Genomic DNA, 23,152 nt, shown 5'->3' with positions numbered 1-23,152 from the left:
ACGCCCGAGGACACGCGGGGGGACGCGAGGAAACCCGCAGCCAATCCGCGCGCCGGCACCTCGCTCGGCCCCGCGGCCTCCGGGCTCGGACTCCCGAGCACCCCCCCCCCGCCCAGGACCGCAGCTGCGGGGCTGCGAGCGCCGCCGGGTCCCTGCTGGGGCGCAGCTGATTGGAGGCGCGGGGCGGGGCGGGGCGGGGCGGGGGCGGGGGCGCAGCCAATCCGGGGCGCCGCGCGCGCTGTCCCCGCGCCCGGTCCCCGCGCCCCGTCCCCGCGCCCCGTCCCCGCGCCCGCGCAGCCATGCCCTCCGCCCGGCCGCCCGCGGCCCCCGCCGACGCCCCGCCCTGGCCCCCGGGGCCGCCGCCGCTGCTGCTGCTGCTGCTCAGCCTGGCGGCGCTGCTCGCGGCGGGCTGGCTGCGGCGGCACCGGGCGCGGGGCATCCCCCCGGGGCCCACGCCCTGGCCCGTGGTGGGCAACCTGGGCTCCGTGCTGCTGCCCCCGTTCCTGCGGCGGAGCAGCGGGCTGCACCGGCGGGCGGCGGCGGGGGCGGCGGCGCGGGGGGAGCCCTCGGCCCGGGGCCCGCAGCTGCTCCTGGCCGACCTGGCCCGCGCCTACGGCAAGGTCTTCAGCTTCTACCTCGGCCGGCACCTGGTGGTGGTGCTCAGCGACTTCCGCAGCGTGCGCGAGGCGCTGGTGCAGCAGGCCGAGGTCTTCAGCGACCGGCCGCGGGTGCCGCTCGTCTCCCTGGTGACCAAGGAGAAGGGTGAGCCGGGGCCGGGGCCGGGCCCGGCCGCTTCCCGCCGCCCGTCGTGCCCGCGCAGCCCTGCCCCTGCCCCTGCCCCTCCCCCTGCCCCTCCCCCTCCCCCTTCCCCGGGGCCTCCGCGGGAGTGACTCGGTCCCGTTCCCCCCGGGAGCTGAGGAGGGTGGCGGGGCCGGGCCGGGGCGCGGGAGCGTGACCTTCCCAGGGCGAGGCTGTGGCCCGGGCGCGTTGGCCGCGGCAGGAGGAGGCAGGGACGTCCTGGGCTCTTCTGAGCCCTGACGCGGGGTTTAAGGCCTGTTCCTGCGATAGGAGGTCCAGGGGACCTGCGGGTGGCCAGCGGTTCAGCCCTGCCTTCCGCCCGGGTGTGATGCTGGAGGGGGGGGTCGAGCCCCGCGGCGGGCTCCCTGCACGGGGCCTGCTGCTCCCTCTGCCTCTGTCTCTCTCTCTCTCTCTCTCTCTCTCTCTCTCTCTCTGTCTATCATGAATAAATAAATAAAATCTTAAAAAAAAAAAAAAAGATAGAAGGTCCAGAAAACACCTCAGAAGCATCATTGGCCAACCTCTGGGTTTGCAGCCTCAGTGCTTTCTGCTTCTAGAAACCCAAGTAGGGCAGTTTTGAAGGTTGGTGACATGCTACCCACGCAGTAAAGGCCGCATCACCTTGCGCCACCTCCGGCCCAGCCCCCATTGTTCATGGGTCTTACCCGCGTCTTACTGGCTGGTACAGATCGCAGACTTTTTTTCTTTTTTTTTTTTTTTGTCTGATGTTAATTTAATTGCCTCTCATCAATCAGACGTTAATTAATTAATTTATTTATTTATTAATTATTTATTTTTGATAGTCATACAGAGAGAGAGAGAGAGAGAGGCAGAGACACAGGCAGAGGGAGAAGCAGGCTCCATGCACCGGGAGCCCGACGTGGGATTCGATCCCGGGTCTCCAGGATCGCGCCCTGGGCCAAAGGCAGGCGCTAAACCGCTGCGCCACCCAGGGATCCCTCAGACGTTAATTTAAATGTCTTTCCCTCAGGAAGCTTTTTGTCACTTCCTCTCGAGTTAGGCCCCCTTTTGGAAACAATTTCTTTTGCTTGCTTTTCCTTTGCTGCACTTCACAAAACTGGGGATGCGTAATCTGCAGCCTTGCGCCTGGATGTGGGTCTTCACCACTAGACTGACATCTAGGAGAATGTGGCATAAAGAGATCCCGGCTTTTTAGAATCTGATTACGCCATAGTTTTGCCAGGATTTTAAGTGAATAGTAAATGATGATCATAATGTTTTGAATGCCCCACTGAAAAACACATGTCATAGTTCATAACTCACCATCTCCATGCCTTTACACATTGCTACCACTGCTTCTACCTAGAATTCTCTTCCCGTCTCATGGCTGCCTAGAGAACTCCTGTTTGCTTTGCTTTTCTTTTTATTAAAAAGAAATGAAATACATAGAACATAAAATTTGCCATCTTAACCATTTTTTAAAAGATTTTATTTGTTTATTCATGAGAGGCACACAGAGAGAAAGAGGCAGAGACATGGGCAGAGGGAGAAGCAGGCTCCATGCAGAGAGCCGGACACTGGACTCAATCCCAGGTCTCCAGGATCAGGCCCTGGGCCAAAGGCAGCACTAAACCACTGAGCCACCGGGTCTGCCCTTTCTTAACCATTTTTAAGTTCAATGACATTAAGTTATTCACATTGTTGTGAGACCAGTACAGCTATCTGCAGAACACTTCATCTTGGAAAACTGAAACGTCATACCCATTAAACAAACATTAAAAACAAAACAACAACAACAACAAAAAAAACAGCCCTCCCTTCTTGGAGCACATGGCTGGTTCAGCTGGCAGAACCTGTGGCTCTTGATCTTGGGATCATGAGTTCAAACCCCAAATTGGAGGTAGAGATTACTTAAAATTAAAAACCAAACCAAAGCAAACCAACCAACCAACCAACAAAAAAAACAAACCCCACCTTCCGCTCTCTAGCCCCTGGCAACCACTGTTCAGTTTTCTGCCTCTATGGATATGGCTATTCTAGGTAATTGATATAAGTGGTATCATAAAATATTTGTCCTTTTGTGACTAGAATATTTCACTTAGCGCCATATTTCATTTTCCATATTGTAGCATGTGTGAGAATTCCCGTCCTTTTTTAGACTGAATACTATCCCATTGAATGTATATAACACATTTTGTTTATTCTTTTGTCCCCTAATTGACAGTTGGGTACTTCTATCTGCCTTTTAGCTATTGTGAAAAACGCTTCTATGAATGTGGCACATATCCATTCAAGTCCCTCCTTTCAGTTCTTTTGGGTAGATAACCAGAAGTGGAATTGCTTGATCATATGGCAATTCTGTATTTAATTTTTTGAGTAACTGCCCTACTGTTTTCCATGGTGGCTGCACCATTTTACATTCTCTGGTGGCACAGAACAAGGTTCCAATCTGTGCACATCCTTACCAACACTTGTTATTTTCTGTGTTCTCTTACCTGCTTGACTGTCACCTCTTTGAGACGGTGTTCCCTGACACACTTCTCTACTCCACCTGGGAGAGGTGAGCTACCTTTCTCTGTGATACCACTGTTTTATTTTAAACTTCGCTTCCCTCCCACCCCCTACCAATCAGTCAGCACATCTTGGCAATTGCTGCTGCAGAGACAGTTCTGCATCCGCCCACTTTCTTCCATCTCCATTTTCAACACCCTCTTCCAAAGGACCATCATTTGCATCTGATACTTGAAGTCTCTTAACTAGCCTGCTTACTTCCACCCCAATTTTTTATCCACAAAGCAGCCAAAGAGATCTCTTTTTAAAAAACCATGCATCAAACATGTTGCTCCCCAGCTGAAACCAGTTGCCTCCAACTCTAACCTTGACCTACCGTGCCCCGAAGGATCTGGCCCCTGCCTGTCTTTCAGATTTTATCTCTTTTCATTCTGCCTTTACGTGTCCATTTCAACCTGCTCTAGAAACATTAAGCAGATTCCACCCAAGCTGGTTACTGCCTCAGTCTGCTGGGTTTGTGGTCCTTGGGCCTGGAATAACTTTTCACTTGATTCACTCCTTATCCTCTCTCAGGCCAATTGTTACCTTTAGGTCCTAATTTAGATACTGTCCAATATCATAACCTATTTTATCTCATTCATATTTCACTCATTAAATACTTTGAAAATATTTAGGTTACTACCAGCCTTACTTACCAGTGGACTATAAACTCTGTGAGGGCAAAGATTTGCTTCATCTTATTAACCATTGTATCCCCACTTACTGGTACAAGTTGGTAATAAAGAAGTGAATTAATATGTGCATAGAAGCATCTGTTGATGCACTTACATATTATATTTTGAATTTTTTTTGCATGCCTATCTTCCTCTATATTTTTTAAAGGTATGAATTAGATTTTCTTCTGTGACTCCTACATAGGCAGTTATCACTGATCTGATTCAGATTTTCTTCTTTGAGGTCCTTCTTGGTGGTTTATGGTTTGCTCAAAAATCCATAATAAGGGATCCCTGGGTGGCGCAGCGGTTTGGCGCTTGTCTTTGGCCCAGGGCACGATCCTGGAGACCCGGGATCGAGTCCCACATCGGGCTCCTGGTGCATGGAGCCTGCTTCTCCCTCTGCCTGTGTCTCTGCCTCTCTCTCTCTCTCTCTCTGTGTGACTATCATAAATAAATAAAAATTAAAAAAAAAATCCATAATAAGACAGTTTCTAAATATTAGTTGGATCACAACTTATTATTATATCCTTCTTTATGTAAGAAAGGATTGGGAACATGGGGTCACTTGGTGTTTCAGCTAAAACATTCATTTCCCCAAGAGACAGCTAGGATTTTTAGGTGATACTGCTCTGGTATTCTCATGGATGTGTGTTGGGGTATGTGCTGTGAATTGAGAAAAAGACTGTGGCTGGCGAAGGCGATTGACAAGAGAAGGTGAAGGAATAACCAAAGGTCACAAAGGAAATGCTTCTGGGGTTAACTTAGAGTAGAAAACAGATCATCTGAATAGGAAAATGTAGATAGCCAAGGAATTTTTTTAATGGAACTTTTTTAAGGGTGAAGAATAAGAGGGGAGACTGTGAGTTCATTTCAAGATGCCCATCAAGATGGTGAAGGACCAGACAATTCTGAGTAGACTTTATAGATCAAGAAATGGATAGGCTGGAGAAGAGAGGCCATGAGAGCTACAGGCTGAGCTACTCAGCTCAGCAAGATTTCAGGAGTGCCCCAGCTGCTTTTGGCTGCTGTTTCCAATACAGAATTGTAAAATTGACTAGAAAAGAGTTGTGTGGAGCATAGGAGAAAGAGAAATGGTATTAGGAAGTAGAGGTTAATAACATTATTAAATATTTGTTACAAGATATTTTTAAGGAATGTTGCTGCTAGGGACACCTGAGTGACTCAGTGGTTGAGCATCTTCCTTCAGCTCAGGGCGTGATCCTGGACACCCCGGATCCAGTCCCACATCCGGCTACCTGCATGGAGCCTGCTTCTTCCTCTGCCTGTGTCTCTGCCTCTCTCTGTGTGTCTCTCATGAATAGATGAATAAAATCTTAAAAAAAAAAAAAAGAAAGAAAGAAATGTTGCTGCTAAAGTTGGCGAGACTAGCAGAAAAGGGAATGTTTCATAAACAGCAATGTGCACAGACAGGCTTGAAATAGTTGGCAACACACTGCCAAAAAGGTCTAGAATGGGGAGGTTGTTTATTTTGTTTATTACATTTGAATTTTTCAAAATGTCATGCTTAGACAAGTTGATATTCTTTTTTAAGCCCATAAAAACTACAGTAAGCTAGACATGACCATAAAGGTATTTTACATTAGCCATGCCCATCATACTTATTAGTGCATCTGATTCTTTTCCTGAGCAGGAATAGAAAATAAAGTTACAGAGTCAGAGCCAAGGCTACCAAGAGTGCCTCACTCTAAGTGTGGTCAATTTCTTCGAAAAGTCTTGTGCACATCACATTTTTATTATAAAATATTTCAAATATGAAGTTCAGCGAGCAATATAAATTCTTTTATCTACCACTCAGATTTGCTTCAGATTCATAAATAATACATAGTTTCATTTATTTTTTTTAACATACATATTTATTTATTTGTTTGTTTATTTGAGAAGGTGTATGTGTGAGCAGAGGTTGGGGGGATGAGGGGAAAAAGGGAAGAATCTGAAGCAGCCTTCACTGGAGGCCTGTGCTGGGGCTCCAGCTCACGAACCCAGGATCATGACCTGAGCCGAAATCAAGAGTCAGATGCTTAACCAACTGAACCACCCAGGGGCCCCTAAAGTATCTTTCTACTTCCAGTTTTTGTTAGTTGATTTATCTATTTCCCTGCTGACAGAAATTAGATCATTTCTAATTTTAAAAGATTGCTAGGGACTTCGAGCAAGAGTGAAAGCAAACTGCAGACCCATAATATGAAAAGTAAAAGGAAATTTGGAAGAAGTTTAAAAGTAGGGTATGGATCAATCAGTACTGACTACTTTAAAGGGGAATAAGATGCAAAATAAAATTAGGAAATGAAAATAGAAAATGAAAGTTCATCTGGAGAATTTAAAAATGAATGAGGAAAGCAGGATAAGTGACTTTTGCAGTAACTACAGTAAAATAGATATTTGAAATAGTTACGTACTCATATCAAGAAGGTCTGAATTCCCACTAAGAGGAACACTTCTATGACCCCATGGAAGGAAAAGACAAATGTAATCAGTGGGTAGCACCTTCTCTGCTTCAGGAGGAAGAAAATGTATATGTGATAAATGTAAATTGTATCAAATTTAATATATTTAAGTGTTTTTACTTTAGTGTATGTTTATGACTGTAAAACATAAAACATGGAAAAGGAAAAAAAGAATTCCTTTTAGTTCTTCCCAAAAGAATTGGAAATTCTCTGTGATCACTGTTCTTTTGAGATAGCCATTGCTGACATTTTTGTGTGTTGCCTTTGTCTTAGCCTATTTGAGCTGCTTTAACAGAGTACCGTAGCCCGGGTGGCTTATAAACAACAGAATTTATCTCTTATAGTTTGGAGGCTGGGAAATGCAAAATCAAGGCCCCAGCCGACTTGGTGTCTGGTGGGAGCCTGCTTTCTAGTTCCCAGATAGCCATGTGTAACCTCACATGGTGGAAGGGGGGCAAGGGAGGTCTCCGGGACCTTTTTTATAAGGACTCTGATCTTACTCATGAGGGTTCCACCTCATGACCTAAATCACCTCCCAGACACCTCACTTCAGACACCATCACACTGGGCATTAGGATTTAACCTATGAATTCAGAGGGGGACACAAACAGTCTGCCTGTGGCAGCCTTCTAGTATTTTTTCTGTCTGTACATGTATTTTTTAAAAATGTATTTGCTTCTTTAAAATGGAATCATACAGTTCTTTAAAATCATTTTTATCACTTAAATTTTCTGAATAGACTTCCATATTACTAAATATTCTCCTGCAAAGATCATAAGAGTACAACATTCTTTTTTCTTTTTTAAAGATTTATTTACTTAGTTATTCAGAGAGAGAGGCAGAGACACAGGCAGAGGGAGAAGCAGGCTCCATGCAGGGAGCCCGATGTGGGACTCGATCCCGGGTCTCCAGGGTCACACCCCAGGCTGCAGGCGGCGCTAAACCGCTGCGCCACCCGCCACTGGGGCTGCCCATAGAGTACAACATTCTTTTGTGAGAATGTATCACAGTCAGTTTAGCCTATCCTGTATTTGATTTGAAGTGGATTTTTGTTTCAACTGTCCACTACTGTTCTGACAAGCACTCTCTTTTGAGAAACTCTTTGTCCACACCACCCCTTTGTAATTGTGGTTGGAACATGAGATGCCACATCTTTATATGAACTCCCCTCTCGGGCCACAGTGACTAGTCAAGCCATAGACTGTGGTCAAAGATGACTCGATCAGAACATCTTACCTCTTTGTACCAGTGGCTAGTCTGTAGGCTGGACACAGAACTCAAGAATTTATATTCATGGCATAGTCTGGAAACCTCAAGTCACAAAATAAACTTAAGGTGTTCCAAATTGCTATCGCCATGGGCATGGGATACCTGACTGAAGCATTTGAATCCTCCTCCAACACTTTCCAATTTGGAACTGATCTCTTCCCTCTGGTGGGGAAAATGGGACATTAGGCATCCCAAGATAGCTCTGAGGCTTAGAAAAGCTGGTTTGCAGTAGGGAGAAAATGAAGCCAGGCAGAGAGTAGTGAAAAATAGATGCAGGGCAGCCCGGGTGGCTCAGTGGTTTAGCGTCTCCTTCAGCCCAGGACATGATCCTGGGGACCCGGGATCAAGTCCTGCATCAGGCTCCCTGCATGGAGTCTGCTTCTCCCTCTACCTGTGTCTCTGTGTCTCTTGTGAATAAATAAAATCTTTAAAAAAAAAAAAGAAAGAAAGAAAAGAAAGAAAGAAAGAAAGAAAGAAAGAAAGAAAGAAAGAAGGAAAGAAAGAAAGAAGGAAAGAAAGAAAGAAAAATAGATGCAAGGAGAAAGAGTTGTGTGCCATTCAGTCTTCTCTGAGCTGATAACACCTAGCTCTTCCTGTTTTTTGGTTCTGCAGCCTAATTGGCCGTTTTGCCAAATCTATTTAAGGCCATATTTTTGTCATTCTCAACCAAAAGAGTCTTGACCTTTGCTTTGGAACCATTTTTATTTTTTAGTGTTATTATCCTCCTTGAAGTTTTTTTTTGTTTTTGTTTTTAAAGATTTATTTTTATTTATGATAGACAGAGAGAGAGAGAGAGAGAGAGGCAGAGACACAGGCAGAGGGAGAAGCAGGCTCCATGCCGGGAGCCCGACGCAGGACTCGATCCCAGGACTCCAGGATCCGCCCTGGGCCAAAGGCAGGCGCTAAACTGCTGAGCCACCCAGGGATCCCCCTGAAGTTTGTATACATCGGTGAATACCATTGCTTTTCAGGACTAGGAATGGAGAGGTCAACAACTATAGGATGTGCCTGCGCCTCATTCAGACATTCCTAAGACCTTAAGCCATTCTGCTCCACACATGAGTGTTTTGTAAGGTTTGGAACTTTGAGGCCATTAATTCTGTCCATGCCTCTCATCCAGCTTTTCTCCAGCATAATCTCTTTGGTCACCTCTTTTGTCTTGCACTTCATACCTGTCAACTTGTTGTCAGATATCCCAGTCCTCAAATATTAGCCATTTCTGAAAAGGTTCTCTCCATTTCCCTGCCTTATCTAAACCTGATTTCCCTCTCAAGATAATTTAGCCTTTCTTGAAATGTCCTCTTTAACTTTGCTCAAGTTATTTATTTTTCTAAAATGTGCCTTCACACACATCTTTATTTAAATACAAATGCAGCATCAGTTCACATGTCCTCTCTTCTGAGAAGGGCTGCCTTCCCTCTGCTGATAGGTGCTCCTTCCTTTGTCTACATTACGACTTCAATACACTTCTCACACACAACATTGAATCAATACAAGGTAACAGTGCATCATTCAAAAACAGTCCAACATAAAACATTCAATCCTGTACACTTTAACTCTGCAATTTTAGTAGAATCCAACATAGGACATTCAATACAATACATCCCAACAATACAACATTCAATAGCATGCATTCCAACTCCGCAATTTCAGTACAATCCAACATATAGCATTCAATAAAGTATGTAACTTCAATATAGTCTAACATACAATAGTATATTTGGATTGTTGGTAAATCTAGTTCCTCAAAAGACTAACATCTTAAAAAGAGGGATTGTGTCTTTAATCTATATGCCCTTGGTACTGGCACATAGGGCTCTAAATAAATATTGGAAAAACTATTAGAAAAGAGGGATTTTACTAGATAAAATATTTCTAAAATACAAATGCACAGTTTGAAAAATGGTGAGTAGGTGATACAGACTGAGGACCTAATAAAAGAATAAAGAAAAATAAAAGAAAAATAAAGTTTCTTGAGAACTAGGACAAAGCAAAGATATCATAGGTGATATCTTAAATTATATGGGAGTTAAAACTAGTATCAACTCTTGAAATTAGGAAGAAGGGGGCCTAATACCACTGAGCATCTGAATGCTAAATGCAGCAAGACTTGGCCACAGAAGACTGACTAAGCTGTGGTTGCCTAGGAAATAGTTTATGGGGCTTTATTGAATAAAGGGAGAGTTCTAGTTTCAGAAATGGTTAAGACATTTCCATTTCTTCTGTCTTGATAATCACACACCAAACTAGAGGGACTTTGAACAGAAGCACACACTCCATCTATGGTGAAATGAATCTACAATCCTTCACCATAACATTTGAAGACAAAAAGTAGACCTAGGATTGGCAAATGACTTCATAGAGTGGAAGATGACCACTTCTAAGTGTCTACTGGGGAGGAAGGGGAATACTAATGGAGTGTGAGACAGTTTACCCTGTGGAACCCCAGAAAGTCTTAGGAATTGGGCTACCAGTTATTACAGTGAGCCACTGAGTTTGAAATGGATATAAAGTATAATTATACCAGTTCCTTATCATCAGACCCCCTCACTCAGAAAACAAAGTAGATGCTCTGGACAATCTTGGGTTTTAGTGACTTTTCGGACAAGGATGTGGAGGGGTGGAGTGAGGGCACAGAGATATGACTTTGTGTCACACAAGATGAAAAGTTGCCTCTAGAAAAAGAGGATTCTTGAAGAACTTTACTTTGAGTGAAAGACTGAATTTGGCAGAACATCCAACAAGCCTGGCCACTAGCAAAAGAAAACAAGGAAATTTGTCTGTCTTGGCTTGGACCCTGGCTGAAAAAATGATCTCTCCTACCTGTAATCCCTGCTGCAACTACCTTGCCATTTTAGTGCAGAAGCAGCCACAGACTACATGTAAATGAATTACAGTGGCTCATTAACTGGCTGTGTTCTAGTAACCTTCATTTATAAACCATGAAATTTGAAATTTCATGTTTTTCATATATCATTAAATATTGTTTTGATTTTTTTCTAGCCATTTAAAAATGCAAAACCTGATCTTTGCTGAGTGACCATATAAAAAGAGACAGCAGGCTCGATTTGACCTGTGGGGCTAGTTTGCTGATCATTAATCTAGGATTTAAATAAATGTGTTAAATATTTAAGGATGAGAATTCACTCTTTTTCTTTAAAGAAAAAGAAGGCAAGAAAGAGGGGAAAAAAGAATAGATACAGTAAGACAAAGTTCAAAATAATATATTAGAAACAAATTAGTAATTATATTGAATATAAATGGACTGAGTTGACTGGCTGAAAGATTGCTAGAATGGATTTTTTTTTCTAGGATGGATTTTTACAAAATCCAAATATATGTTAACTAATTAATTTTTTAAAAGATATGTTTATTTGAGAAACAGCTTGTATGTCCCTGCATGCAGGGGGAGGAGCAGAGGGAGAGAATCCCTAAGCAGACCCCCCACTGAGCTTGGAGCCCAACGCTGCCCATCCCATGACCCATGAGCTGAAATCAAGCCAAAACCAACTGAGCCGCCCAAGTGCTCCCAAATGTATTTATTTTAAAAGAGGATACTCTCCCCCCAAAAAGAGACATACCCTAAACATAAGGATACATTAAAATTCAAAGTAAAAGAAAGGAAAATGTTATACTGAGACAATGCTTTAAAAAGAAAAACTGATGTCTTTTTGACAACATATATTTTAAGTAGGACTTCATTGTTTAAGAATTAGTGAATTACATGATGATAAAAGGAAGCTTTTTACTAAACTAGGAAGATATAATAATTTTAAACTTGCATGTACCTAACATATACATGTACCTGACAGCAAAGATAGCTACATAGCAAAATTCTGTAGTAGAACTTAAAGAACTGCAAAGAGAAGTTGATAAATGTACTATTATGCCAAAATACTTAAACATAAGTATTTGAATAATTGAGAGAACAGGAAGATAAAAACTTACTAAGGATACAAAAGATTTGATTCTAACAATTAACAGGCTTTTTCTGTTGGACATATAGAGAACCCTGTATCCAACAATTGATTAGATAAAAATTCTTCTCAATTTTATTGGGAAATTTTATTAAAATCAATCACATACTAGGCTAAATAGCAAGCCTCATCAATGTCAAAAATCAGTATAAGACAAAAAAATCAGTATAAGACAAATTAACTTAGCAAAAAAGAATCATAACAAAAATTATTTAAACTTAGGACTATAATGAATATACATGCAGGCAATATTTGTGGACTGCTGCTAATGTGGTACTCAGAGGCAAATGTAGAATCTTAAGTTATTTACTAAGATAAAGGTCTGAAAGCTAAGGAGTTAGGTAACTAACTTTAAAATCTGGAAAAGAGGGATCCCTGGGTGGCGCAGCAGTTTAGCGCCTGCCTTTGGCCCAGGGTGCGATCCTGGAGACTCGGGATCGAATCCCACATCGGGCTCCCGGTGCATGGAGCCTGCTTCTCCCTCTGCCTGTGTCTCTGCCTCTCTCTCTCTCTCTGTGACTATCATACATAAATAAATAAAAATTAAAAAAAAAAAAGTTTACATCACTTTAAAAAAAAAATCTGGAAAAGAATAAAAACATTAAAAAAAAAAAGAACATAGCATTATAATTTTAGATAAATTATTCCAGAGAGAAAAAATATGCTGTGGCTCATTTTAGGAGGCCAGTATATTCAGACTAGTATGTTATGGGAGTGGAAAATTTATTGGCTATTTTCATTTATGAGTATGAATTTAAGTGGGCACCTGGGTGGCTCAGTCAGTTAAGTATCCGACCGTTGGTTTCAGCTCAGATTGTAGTCTCAGGATTGTGAATTCGAGCCCTGCACCCAGCTCCATGCCCAGTGCAGAGTCAACTTTGGGTTCTCTCTCCCTCTGCCCCTACCAGTTATGCACTCTCTCTAAAATAAATAAGTAAATATGTCTTTTAAAAATATATTAGGAAACCAAATCCAACAATTAAAATCGTAAAAACACTATAACCAAAATAGGATTTATTCTTACATTGCAAGCAGGTTCAACTATCAAAAAGAAGCCAATTTCCAAATCTATAAATTAAATGCAATTCCAGTGAAAATCCCAAAAGTGTTTTTTAACAGAACTGGACAAGCTGACTTTAAAGTTTTATAAAAGAGTGAAAAGCCAAGGATAATTTTTTTTAAAAGATTTACTTATGTATTTATTCATGAGAGACACAGAGAGAGACAGAGACATAGGCAGAGGGAGAAATGGGGAGCTGGATGCGGGACTCCATCCCGGGATCCCGGGATCATGCCCTGAGCTGAAGGCAGACGCCCAACGGCTGAGCCACCCAGGGATCCTGAGCCAAGGATAATTTTAAAATAAAAGAACAGTTTTGAAAGAGAACAAGGCCCTGAGGGGACTTCCCTATAGATGTTAAGACTTACTATGAAGTCTATTTATATCTTAAAAAGTGAGAGTGATTAAGACAGTGTGCTTTAAGCACTTTGTAAATTGGCAAATCTAGTTACATTGAAGAGGTACATATTTTATGACTCATCAACTCACTCTTAACAATGTCTTTAAAATTCTGAGGAAGTAGAAAAGGTAGAATAAACATATTTTCTTAAAAAAAAAAATCTATAGATATTTGCTTCCCATGCACTTTTGCTTTAGTGAAGTAAGGGAAGGAAACAAGAAAGAGGAAGAAGTAGAACCAGGAAGTGGGTTCAACACAGGAGAGTCTAAATAATGCCAGAGAGAAGTCATCAAACACCAGAACAGAAGGCCTAGAAAGGCAGTCTTTCAGCCTCAAATCTGCAGATTTGAGCAGATGTGTGACAGAGTCCAAGGAGAAAAGCTGAACTGATAGGTGGTCTGATTCGTTTGACCATGTGGAGGCCTATATTGAAGGGTATCTTGTGGACGTCTTAAAGATTGTGAGAAGCCTTAACCACAGCGAAGAGTCGGTGTTTATAGCATCCTGGTGCCCAGCACAGTTGGCATTCAGAAATATTTGTTAAGTGAAGCATGTCCTCAAAAGTAGCAGAAACAAAATATATTTAAAATGGGAAAGGAGAACCAGCTGGAACCATAAAGGGTGCCATGAAAATAAGAGGGTGAAATAGGTGATGAGGAATACTCGAGAACAATTTGATACAACATCTGGGAACAATTCTGTTGGGTTTGATGGTGGGAGATGTGTCAGATAAGGTAGAGTTGTGGAGACCTTGAGTTCAGATGTTTTTAAATTAGGGCTGTTGCCAGCAACAGACTTCCCTCTTCCCTTCCCTTTTCCCTTTTCCCTTTTCCCTTTTTTCTAAGAATAATACATTATATGTATTATTAATTTCAGAGGTAGAGGTCAGTGAGCAACAGACATTTTAGAGAACCTTCCAGTTATTTTATTCCAAACTGATAGCCAGGGTTATAATCCAGTTGAGCTGTTGATTTATCAGCTGATATTTAACAAGCTTATCTTGTTTTCCCAGAGTGGTGCCAGAAGCTGGGATTTTAATGATCAGCACAATCTGATAATGTCCCTGCCCTCTTATTCAGAATATTGAAAATATGGGGATATCCAGCCTGAGGCAACTTTTGAACCTGGATTTACTCTTACAAAACATCAGATTTGGAAATTTTCACTGGCCCTAGAAATTGAAATTCATTGCTTTTCATTTCACCAGGAATTCCTACCTATCATAATAAGCTTTATTGGATATTTTTGTTATTAGAAACCTATACTATCTTGATAATTCAAATCTGCTAATCATTCTTCTTGGCCAGTGATCTCTACCTGCATTTTTTGCACAAGTGACCTGATAAACAGAACACACCTCATCATAGTTCCTGTTAAGCGTGATCACGCATTGCTCTCTCTCACCTTCTTTTCTCTCTGTCCTTTTGCAGGGATTGTATTCGCACATTATGGTCCAGTATGGAAACAACAGAGGAAGTTCTCTCATTCAACTCTTCGACATTTTGGCCTTGGAAAGCTTAGTTTGGAGCCCAAGATTATTGAGGAGTTTAAATATGTAAAAGAGGAAATGCAGAAGCATGGAGAAGACCCCTTCAACCCTTTCCCCATCGTCAACAATGCCGTCTCTAACATCATTTGCTCCCTGTGCTTTGGCCAGCGATTTGATTACACCAATAATGAGTTTAAGAAAATGCTTCATCTTATGTCACGAGCATTAGAAATCTGTCTGAACTCCCAGCTCCTCCTGGTCAATATATGCTCCTGGCTCTATTATCTTCCCTTTGGACCATTTAAGGAATTAAGACAAATTGAAAAGGATATTACCACTTTCCTTAAAAAAATCATCAAAGACCATAAAGAGTCTCTGAACGTAGAGAACCCTCAGGACTTCATAGACATGTACCTTCTCCATGTGGAGGAGGAAAGAAAAAATAATAGCAATAGTAGCTTTAATGAGGATTACTTATTTTATATCATTGGTGATCTCTTCATTGCTGGGACTGATACCACAACTAATTCCTTGCTTTGGTGCCTTCTGTATATGTCACTGAACCCCGACATACAAGGTAATTAACAACTGTTTCCTTTATTCAGACAAAGCCAGATTATTTAAATTCGTATCAGCAAATTGGGTGATCCAGTGGCTCCTAGCACAAAGCGATGTCTTCAGGCCAGAAAACAAAGTGGAAAGACTTGAATCTCATAGGGAGTCGTGATGGTGTTAACAGCGAAACTCTTAAGTTCCTAGACATTGGGGCTAATGTCATACTTGCTTGCCTCTGCTTTAAATCTCTATGGGTCTGATGCTATGTGAAATGTACGATAGAGGAAGGCTTTTAGGGAAGGACAATTTAGAGCTAATGGGAATCATAATGATTATCTGAACCCCGTCATCTTGTTTTGAGAATGGAGAACAGAGACCCAGAAAAGTTATGTCACTTTCACGAGATGACAGAGCCACTTCCACCACATTGATACCAGTAGGTAGTGAGTGCCCAACAGTTCATAGTGGAAGACTGTAAAGGAGGGCAGTGTATTATTTTTCTGTTGCTCCTATAACAAATAACCACAAACGTAGTGACTTAAATCAACACAAATTTGTTATCTTAAAGGTCTGTGTCTCACTGGGCTTAAAATGTTGACCGGGCGGCATTCCTTTCTGCAGGCTCTAGAGGAGGATCCATTTCCAGCTGCCTTGGCTCTGGGCCCCCTTCCTCCTTTATCAAAGCCTGGGATGTTGCAGCTCTTCTGACCACTTTCTTCTACTCAGATCTTCCTCTGACACTAAACTGGGAAAGTTCTTCAGTTTGAAAACCCGTGTAATTAGTGCACACCCATAAAATCCAGGGTAATCTCCCCATCACATTGGCAGGTCTTTCTTGCCACATAAAGTAGCACGTTCCTAGGTTCCAGGGGTTTGGGGTATGAACATCACTGAGGGGCCATTTTCTGTCTGCTGTAAATGAGATTATGCTTACTGCATTTGTTAACTATTGATGAGTAACTATTGATTTCAGAGCATGCATACTTACACTGTCAAACAAATTATGCTGCCATTTAAGATGGTTGTATTGGCTAAAAAACTCCAGAATTAACAAAAGCACCTCTCAGTCTTCTTGGACAATCACAATCCCAAAATTTAGCAGCTTAAAAAAAGCCACCATTTGCTGTCTCACATAGTTCCTGAGGATCAGGAATCCAGAGGCAGCATAGCCTGGTTGGTCTGGCCTAGGCTTTCTCATGAAGTTGTAGTCAAGATGTGGGCTGGAGCTACAGTCACCTGCAGACTTGACAGGGACCAAAGGATCCACTTCCGATGGCTTGTCGGCTTGACTTTTAGCTGCAGGTCCCACCATTTGGAGTTTTCCATAAGGCTGCTGGACTTGGGGGCTGCTTGACTTGGTATTTGCCTTCCCCAAAAATGAGTGACCTGAGAGAGCAAGTACCAAGACAGGAGCCACAGTGTCTTTTATAACCTAAGCTCAGAACTGACATGCCTCACTTCTCCTTTATTCTGTTGGTCACACAGACCGACTTGGTACAAGGTGGGAAGGGACTGTACAAGGATGTGAACACCAAGAGGCAGAAAACATTGGGGGCCATGCTGGGCTGTCACATAAAAGCTTAGAGTCAGTCCAGTGTTCATACAAGAGAATGAGGTGGGAGTACTCCTGAAACCAGAATGCTTTCTTCTTTACCCATCTGTCTGTCTTGCTAGCCACTTTCCAAGTCACAAGGTGGTAGAGTGTCCCTAGGACTAGCTGCCTCTTACTTGGAATATGTGACCACTGCTTCACATCTCTGAGGCCGAGTCAGGTCTTAATTGCCAGTTTATCATTGTGTGCATGATGTGATGGGAGTACACATAGAACAGCAGTCTCAATTCTCCTGGCTTGTCTTCTGGTTTATTATTTGTTATTATTTCCTTATTTTTTTTTAATAATAGAAAAAGTTCAGGAAGAAATTGAAAGGGTCATTGGTGCTGACAGAGTCCCTTCCCTCACTGACAAGGCGCAGATGCCCTATACAGAAGCCACCATCATGGAGGTACAGAGGCTGACTGTGGTGGTGCCACTTGCTATTCCTCATATGACCTCGGAGAAAACAGGCAAGTCCAGGATCTTTCTCTTTGAATGCCCTTGAAGGAAGCTCAGCCCCTTAATCCAAGTGAATTGAAGTGACAGTGTGGTGACCATTGCCCAGCTTGATCCTTCTGAGGGATTTAACATTGTGTTGTGGATAATGAAATGTCCAGGGAATGTTGGCCCTCAGTTGTCTGTTATTCATGTACTGGCATTACAGCACTGCTCGTTTTATAAATAGCTCTCTAGATTTCAGAGCATGCATACTTACACTGTCAAACAAATTATGCTGCCATTTAAGATGGTTGTATTGGCTAAAAAACTCCAGAATTAACAAAAGCACCTCTCAGTCTTCTTGGACAATTACAAGAGCTAGTTTATTTTTTTTTTAATTTTTTATAATGTAAATTTATTTATTTATTTTATTTTATTTATTTATTTATGATAGTCACACACACACACAGAGAGAGAGAGAGGCAGAGACACAGGCAGAGGGAGAAGCAGGCTCCATGCACCGGGAGCCCAACGTGGGATTTGATCCCGGGTCTCCAGGATCGCACCCTGGGCCAAAGGCAGGCGCCAAACCGCTGCGCCACCCAGGGATCCCACAAGAGCTAGTTTAAATATGAAATTAAGGATTTTACTTACTTGACCTTTTACAGTTCAACAACTGAAGCATAAAAATTAAAGAATTAGAAGAGCCCATCTAATTCTAAGGGCACCTGTTTCAACTTCTTGTGTACACTGAAATGTGTCCATTTTGTCATGTCTTTGACATATAAGCACCCAGACTCTATGTTAAATCCCTCATAAGAAGGAACTTATAAGTATAAACATACTTATACTATAAGGAGGCAATAACTTATAAATGACATTGGATCACTTTATGATTTCTTTGATGCATATTAGATATACTGTGTTTGCAGTATCTTTTGAGCACTTTTTAAAGTGCATATGACCTTGTCAGCTGCTAAGAGCCAGTATAGATTTCCCTGTATGATTGACCCTTGGACAACACAGTTATAAACTATGTGAGTCCACTTATATGCAGACTTTTTTCAATAAAAATATTGGAAAAATTTTTGGAGATTTATGACAATTTGAAAAAATTCACAGATAAACTGTGTAGCCTAGAAATATTGAAAAAATTAAGAAAAGGTATATCCTGAATTCATAAAATATATATAATTTATTTTATCATCTACTACTGTAAAATATAGTTGACTCTTGAAAAGCATGAGTTTGAACCATGTGGGTCCTCTTATGTGCAAATTTTTTATAGCACAGTATTGTGAATATATTTTCTCTTACGATTTTTTAATATAAAATTTATAAGTCTTTGGAAAGTTTATCTGGAATGTCCTATGATTTCTGTTTCAGTGTTTTCTCTTAATTGTAATGTTTTTATGGTTTGATTTCACTCATTAACTCAACACCTATTTAAGCAAGTCCTATGCCTTATCTCAGGCTGGGTCCTGGGGTCCTGTGGAAAGGATACCAGTTGATAAGGTCAGGCCCCTCCCCTCAAGCACCTCAGTGTTTAGGTAGGTAGGTATGTAACTAGATGTTTTTTTCAGATAATGATGTTTAGAGAGAAGTGTTAGTGAACATGTTGAATGACACTGGATTTTGTTTTGTTTTTGCTTTTTTTAGTGCTCCAAGGATATACCATTCCTAAAGGCACAGTGATATTACCCAACCTGTGGTCAGTACACAGAGACCCAGCCATTTGGGAGAAACCAGATGATTTCTACCCTAATCGATTTCTGGATGATCAAGGACAACTTATCAAAAAAGAAACATTTATTCCTTTTGGGATAGGTCAGTTAAACTTTTATTTTCTTAACGGCCTAATTAAAGAGGTAGAACTAAAAGAATCTTTTATTATTTTATGATATTGTTTTAAAAATACTTCTTTCTTGGGGCACCTAGGTAGCTCAGTTGGTTAAGCATCCGACTCTTGATTTCGGCTCAGGTCATGTTCTCAGAGTCGTGAGATTGAGCCCCATGTTGGGTTCTGAGCTCTGGGTGGAGTTGGCTTGAGATTCTCTTTCTCCTCCCTCTGCCCCTTGTACTCCTCTCTCTTTCTAAATAAAATCTTTAAAAATATTTCTTTTTTTTAAGATTTTATTTTTTTTATTCATTAATGAGAGACAGAGAGAGAGAGAGGCAGAGACATAGGCAGAGGGAGAAGCAGGCTCCATGTGGGGAGCCCAACGTGGGACTCGATTCAGGGTCTCCAGGATCATGCCCCAGGCTCAAGGCGGTGCCAAACCGCTGAGCCAACCGGGCTGCCCAAAATACTCCTTTCTTAGCAAGCGGATACAAGAGGTAAATGAGATAATGCAGCTCTACTACATTCATTTTAGATTTTAAAAACAAAATGAAAGCAATTGGTTTTAAATCCTTAAATAGGAATAAATAAGTAAATAAATAAATCCTTAAATATGACTAGAAATCTTCCTTCCTGAGCTGCCCAAGTGATTGTTTGAGTCCCGGAAAACTGTTGGCATTAAAAGCAACTTGAGGGGCAGCCCCTGTGGCGCAGCGGTTTAGCGCCCCCTGGAGCCCGGGGCATGATCCTGGAGACCCTGGACCGAGTCCCACATCAGGCTCTCTGCATGGAGCCTGCTTCTCCCTCTGCCTGTGTCTCTGTCTCTCTTTCTCTCTCTGTGTGTCTCTACGAATAAATAAAATCTTAAAAAATAAAAAATAAAAAATAAAATAAAAGCAACTTGAGGGCAGCCCGGGTAGCTCAGCGATTTAGCGCTGCCTTCAGCCCAGGGTGGGATCTTGGAGACTTGGGATCCAGTCCCACATCGGGCTCCCTGCATGGAGCCTGCTTCTCCCTCTGCCTGTGTCTCTGCCTCTCTCTCTCTCTCTCTCTCTCTCTCTGTCTCATGAATAAATAAACAAAATCTTAAAATGAATAAATACATAAATAAATAAATAAATAAATAAATAAATAAATAAATAAATGCAACTTGTGACCTTCTGCTGGGCTGCGGGCTAAGAGGCTGCGTTCTCTCATCTCACCAGTCACCGGGATGAGTACATGTAGGATTCTTTCTATAAAAAAGGCATGCTCCAGAGATTCTCATCTGACTCATTCTCCCTTTAATCGTCCAGTTAAGAACAAAGGGAAGAGATAAGTAGATATGGAGGAGACAGAGTAGCCTGCATCTGTCTCTAGTTCTAGTACAGAATGAGGATAGGTTTTCATGAGGAGGAGTTAAAATGTGAACTTAGTATTTAAAAATTCTTATCAGCAGGGAACCCTGGGTGGCGCAGCGGTTTAGCGCCTGCCTTTGGCCCAGGGTGCGATCCTGGAGACCCAGGATCGAATCTCACATCGGGCTCCCGGTGCATGGAACCTGCTTCTCCCTCTGCCTGTGTCTCTGCCTCTCTCTCTCTCTCTCTCTCTCTGTGACTATCATAAATAAATAAAAATTAAAAAAAAATTCTCATCAGCATACACTTTGGGAAGCCATGGGGGTATATGTGGCTAATTTATTTTAAAACTCTCTATATGTGTATTCAAAACACTTTTGAGATTTCATATGAAATTGCTCTTCTTGAGATAGGAAAAGGGGTAGTATTATAACCCCAACTTTTTTTCTGATCTCATTTTTAGGGAAGCGGGTGTGTATGGGAGAACAGCTGGCAAAGATGGAATTATTTCTGATGTTCGTGAGCCTAATGCAGAGTTTCACATTTGCTTTACCGAAGGATTCTAAGAAGCCCATCCTGACTGGAAGATATGGTCTAACTTTAGCCCCACATCCATTTAATATAGTCATTTCAAAGAGATAAAGAACATGTCCGAGAAGAGAATGTAAATACATTTCCTTCCTAAACAGATTATTCCTTCAGCATTGACAGCAGACCCAATAATGCAGCAGATCCAGATTAGGCTCAGATGAGAGGGAGACTGGAAAGTGAGTAGAGCTTGCATCTTGGAAGATTCCTCAGGGGATACTTCTGTCATTTTAGTAATGCACGTCTGTGACTTAGGAGATGGGGACCAAAGAGTGCTGGATGGGAAGCGGGAGATCTGGCTTTTATCCCCAGTGGCTCCCACCAGTGAACATTTCTTCTCATCACTCAGTGCCTCAGTCATTCCATAACATGAGGTTAAGAAATGTGCCTTCTTTCCATCTCTCAGCACTAAGGAAGGTCAAATGCCTCATATCTTTTCTGATATTACCAAAACACTTGTTAAGTACCGGAGAACAAATTCAGAAGTAGTAGGAAGACCTGCCAGTTTAAGACCTGTGACAGCATGAAAGTGGTATTTATACCACTTATATATATTTTGTCAGAGAAGGATGTGGGTTTAAGTCATGATGAGTTAGAGCTTTTCTTGGCACAGATCCTATGTCTGTTTTGGGAGATGGGAGGCTTGTTTTGTTACCATTATCTATTCATTTGTGATTTCATTTTTTCACATTTTGTAGACATGGACTCAAGTGCCCTTGTCTGGTATGTAGAGGAAAGGCTGTTGTTTGAATTTTTATGTCTACCTTCTGTTTCAACTACAGGAACAGTGAGCCTGGCTGAAGGAGTGTCTTCACGGCAGTTTCTTTCTGCTGGGTTACTCACAGAGATGTAGCTCTACCTTTTGACTTGAGCCCCAAATAGTGAGGTTGGGAATTCTGATACTGAGATTGATCAGGGAAGGATTCAAACTGTGAACCACTTGTCTGTGCTGCCGCCACGTGATCCCATGAGCGTCTACTCTGTGTTTTCAATACAGATAGATGAAGTACAGGCAAATCTCTAGGTGCCTTGAGGATTTTTGTCAATTAAAAAAAAAAAAACAAAAAACAAAAACAAATAAGCTAAGTGCCCAGGAATTGTGAGTGAATGGAACAGTTGTCATATAGATTTTTAATGAGATGATGCAAGTGTGGTTCCATTGCATTTTGAACAGGATGTTTGTTCCTCATCTGGAATTTTATATGCTTTTGATTTACACTAATAATTTGGCATGAACAAGTTTATTACTCCTTAATTTATATATACATTTTCAACATTCCTAACCAAACAGCTTGTAGCTTACTGGAAAAAAAAAAAAACTATTCTGTGAGATTATATTGAAATCAGATGTTCATTAAACTTTTAAATATAATGCCTCCAACTGTAGCATTTTAAAAACCTCTTTATATGGTAAGTCATTGAAAGAACTATTAATGCAATTTTGTATTTTATGATTTATTTGAAGTGTAAAAACCAGAAGTACCTTATTTTATATATCTTCCTAATACCTAATTTTTAATCCTTATCTTTAACATAATTTCTGGTGCTTTTATTAAACTTTTAGTTTTAACCACAATAGTATCACGTCTGGTTTTTTATTTTAACTGCTAAACAAAATTTTTTTTATTTTTTATTTTTTAAAGATTTTTATTTATTTATTCATGAGAGACATAGAGAGGCAGAGACACAGGCAGAGGGAGAAGCAGGCTCCATGCAAGGAGCCTGATGTGGGACTCAATCCCAGAACCCCAGGATCACCCCCTGAGCCAAAGGCAAATGCTCAATGGCTGAGCCACCCAGGTGTCCCACAAAATTGTTTCTAAACTACATGTCAAATTAGGAAATGTAAGAGGGAGCAGACCTCCAGAGAGAGAGAGAGAGAGAGAGAGAGAGAGAGAGATGGCTACAATGTAACAGAAACATGGCTTTAGATTGGAGGATAATTCTTTGAAAATATCCCCTCAGGGGTACATGAGTGGCTCAGTTGGTTAAGTTTAAGCAGTTGCCTTGGGCTCAGGTCATGATTCCAGGGTCCTGATATGGAGCCCCACATCCGGCTCCCTGCTCTGTGGGGAGCCTGCTTCTCCCTCTCCCTCTGCTGCTCCCCCTGCTTCTACTTGTGCGCTCTCTCTCTCTCTCTCTCTCTGTCAAATA

At 41.8% G+C, this 23,152-nt stretch overlaps 1 protein-coding gene across 1 annotated transcript; it reads left to right on the top strand.

The window, feature by feature from the left end:
- The first annotated feature begins 261 nt into the window (after positions 1 to 261).
- CYP2U1 (cytochrome P450 family 2 subfamily U member 1) lies at positions 262 to 22,574 on the top strand. The gene is made up of 5 exons (XM_072755516.1): positions 262 to 762; positions 14,588 to 15,223; positions 17,104 to 17,265; positions 18,893 to 19,060; positions 20,874 to 22,574. Exons 1-5 carry the CDS (start codon positions 300 to 302, stop codon positions 21,050 to 21,052), a joined length of 1,608 nt encoding a protein of 535 aa, XP_072611617.1. The 5' UTR covers positions 262 to 299; the 3' UTR covers positions 21,053 to 22,574.
- The last annotated feature ends 578 nt before the right edge of the window (positions 22,575 to 23,152 follow it).

Source organism: Vulpes vulpes, chromosome 4 (genome assembly GCF_048418805.1).
Source record: "Vulpes vulpes isolate BD-2025 chromosome 4, VulVul3, whole genome shotgun sequence".
NCBI lineage: Eukaryota > Metazoa > Chordata > Mammalia > Carnivora > Canidae > Vulpes > Vulpes vulpes.
The sequence above is the reverse complement of the archived record's forward strand: the minus strand, read 5'-3'. Positions and strand labels throughout refer to the sequence as shown.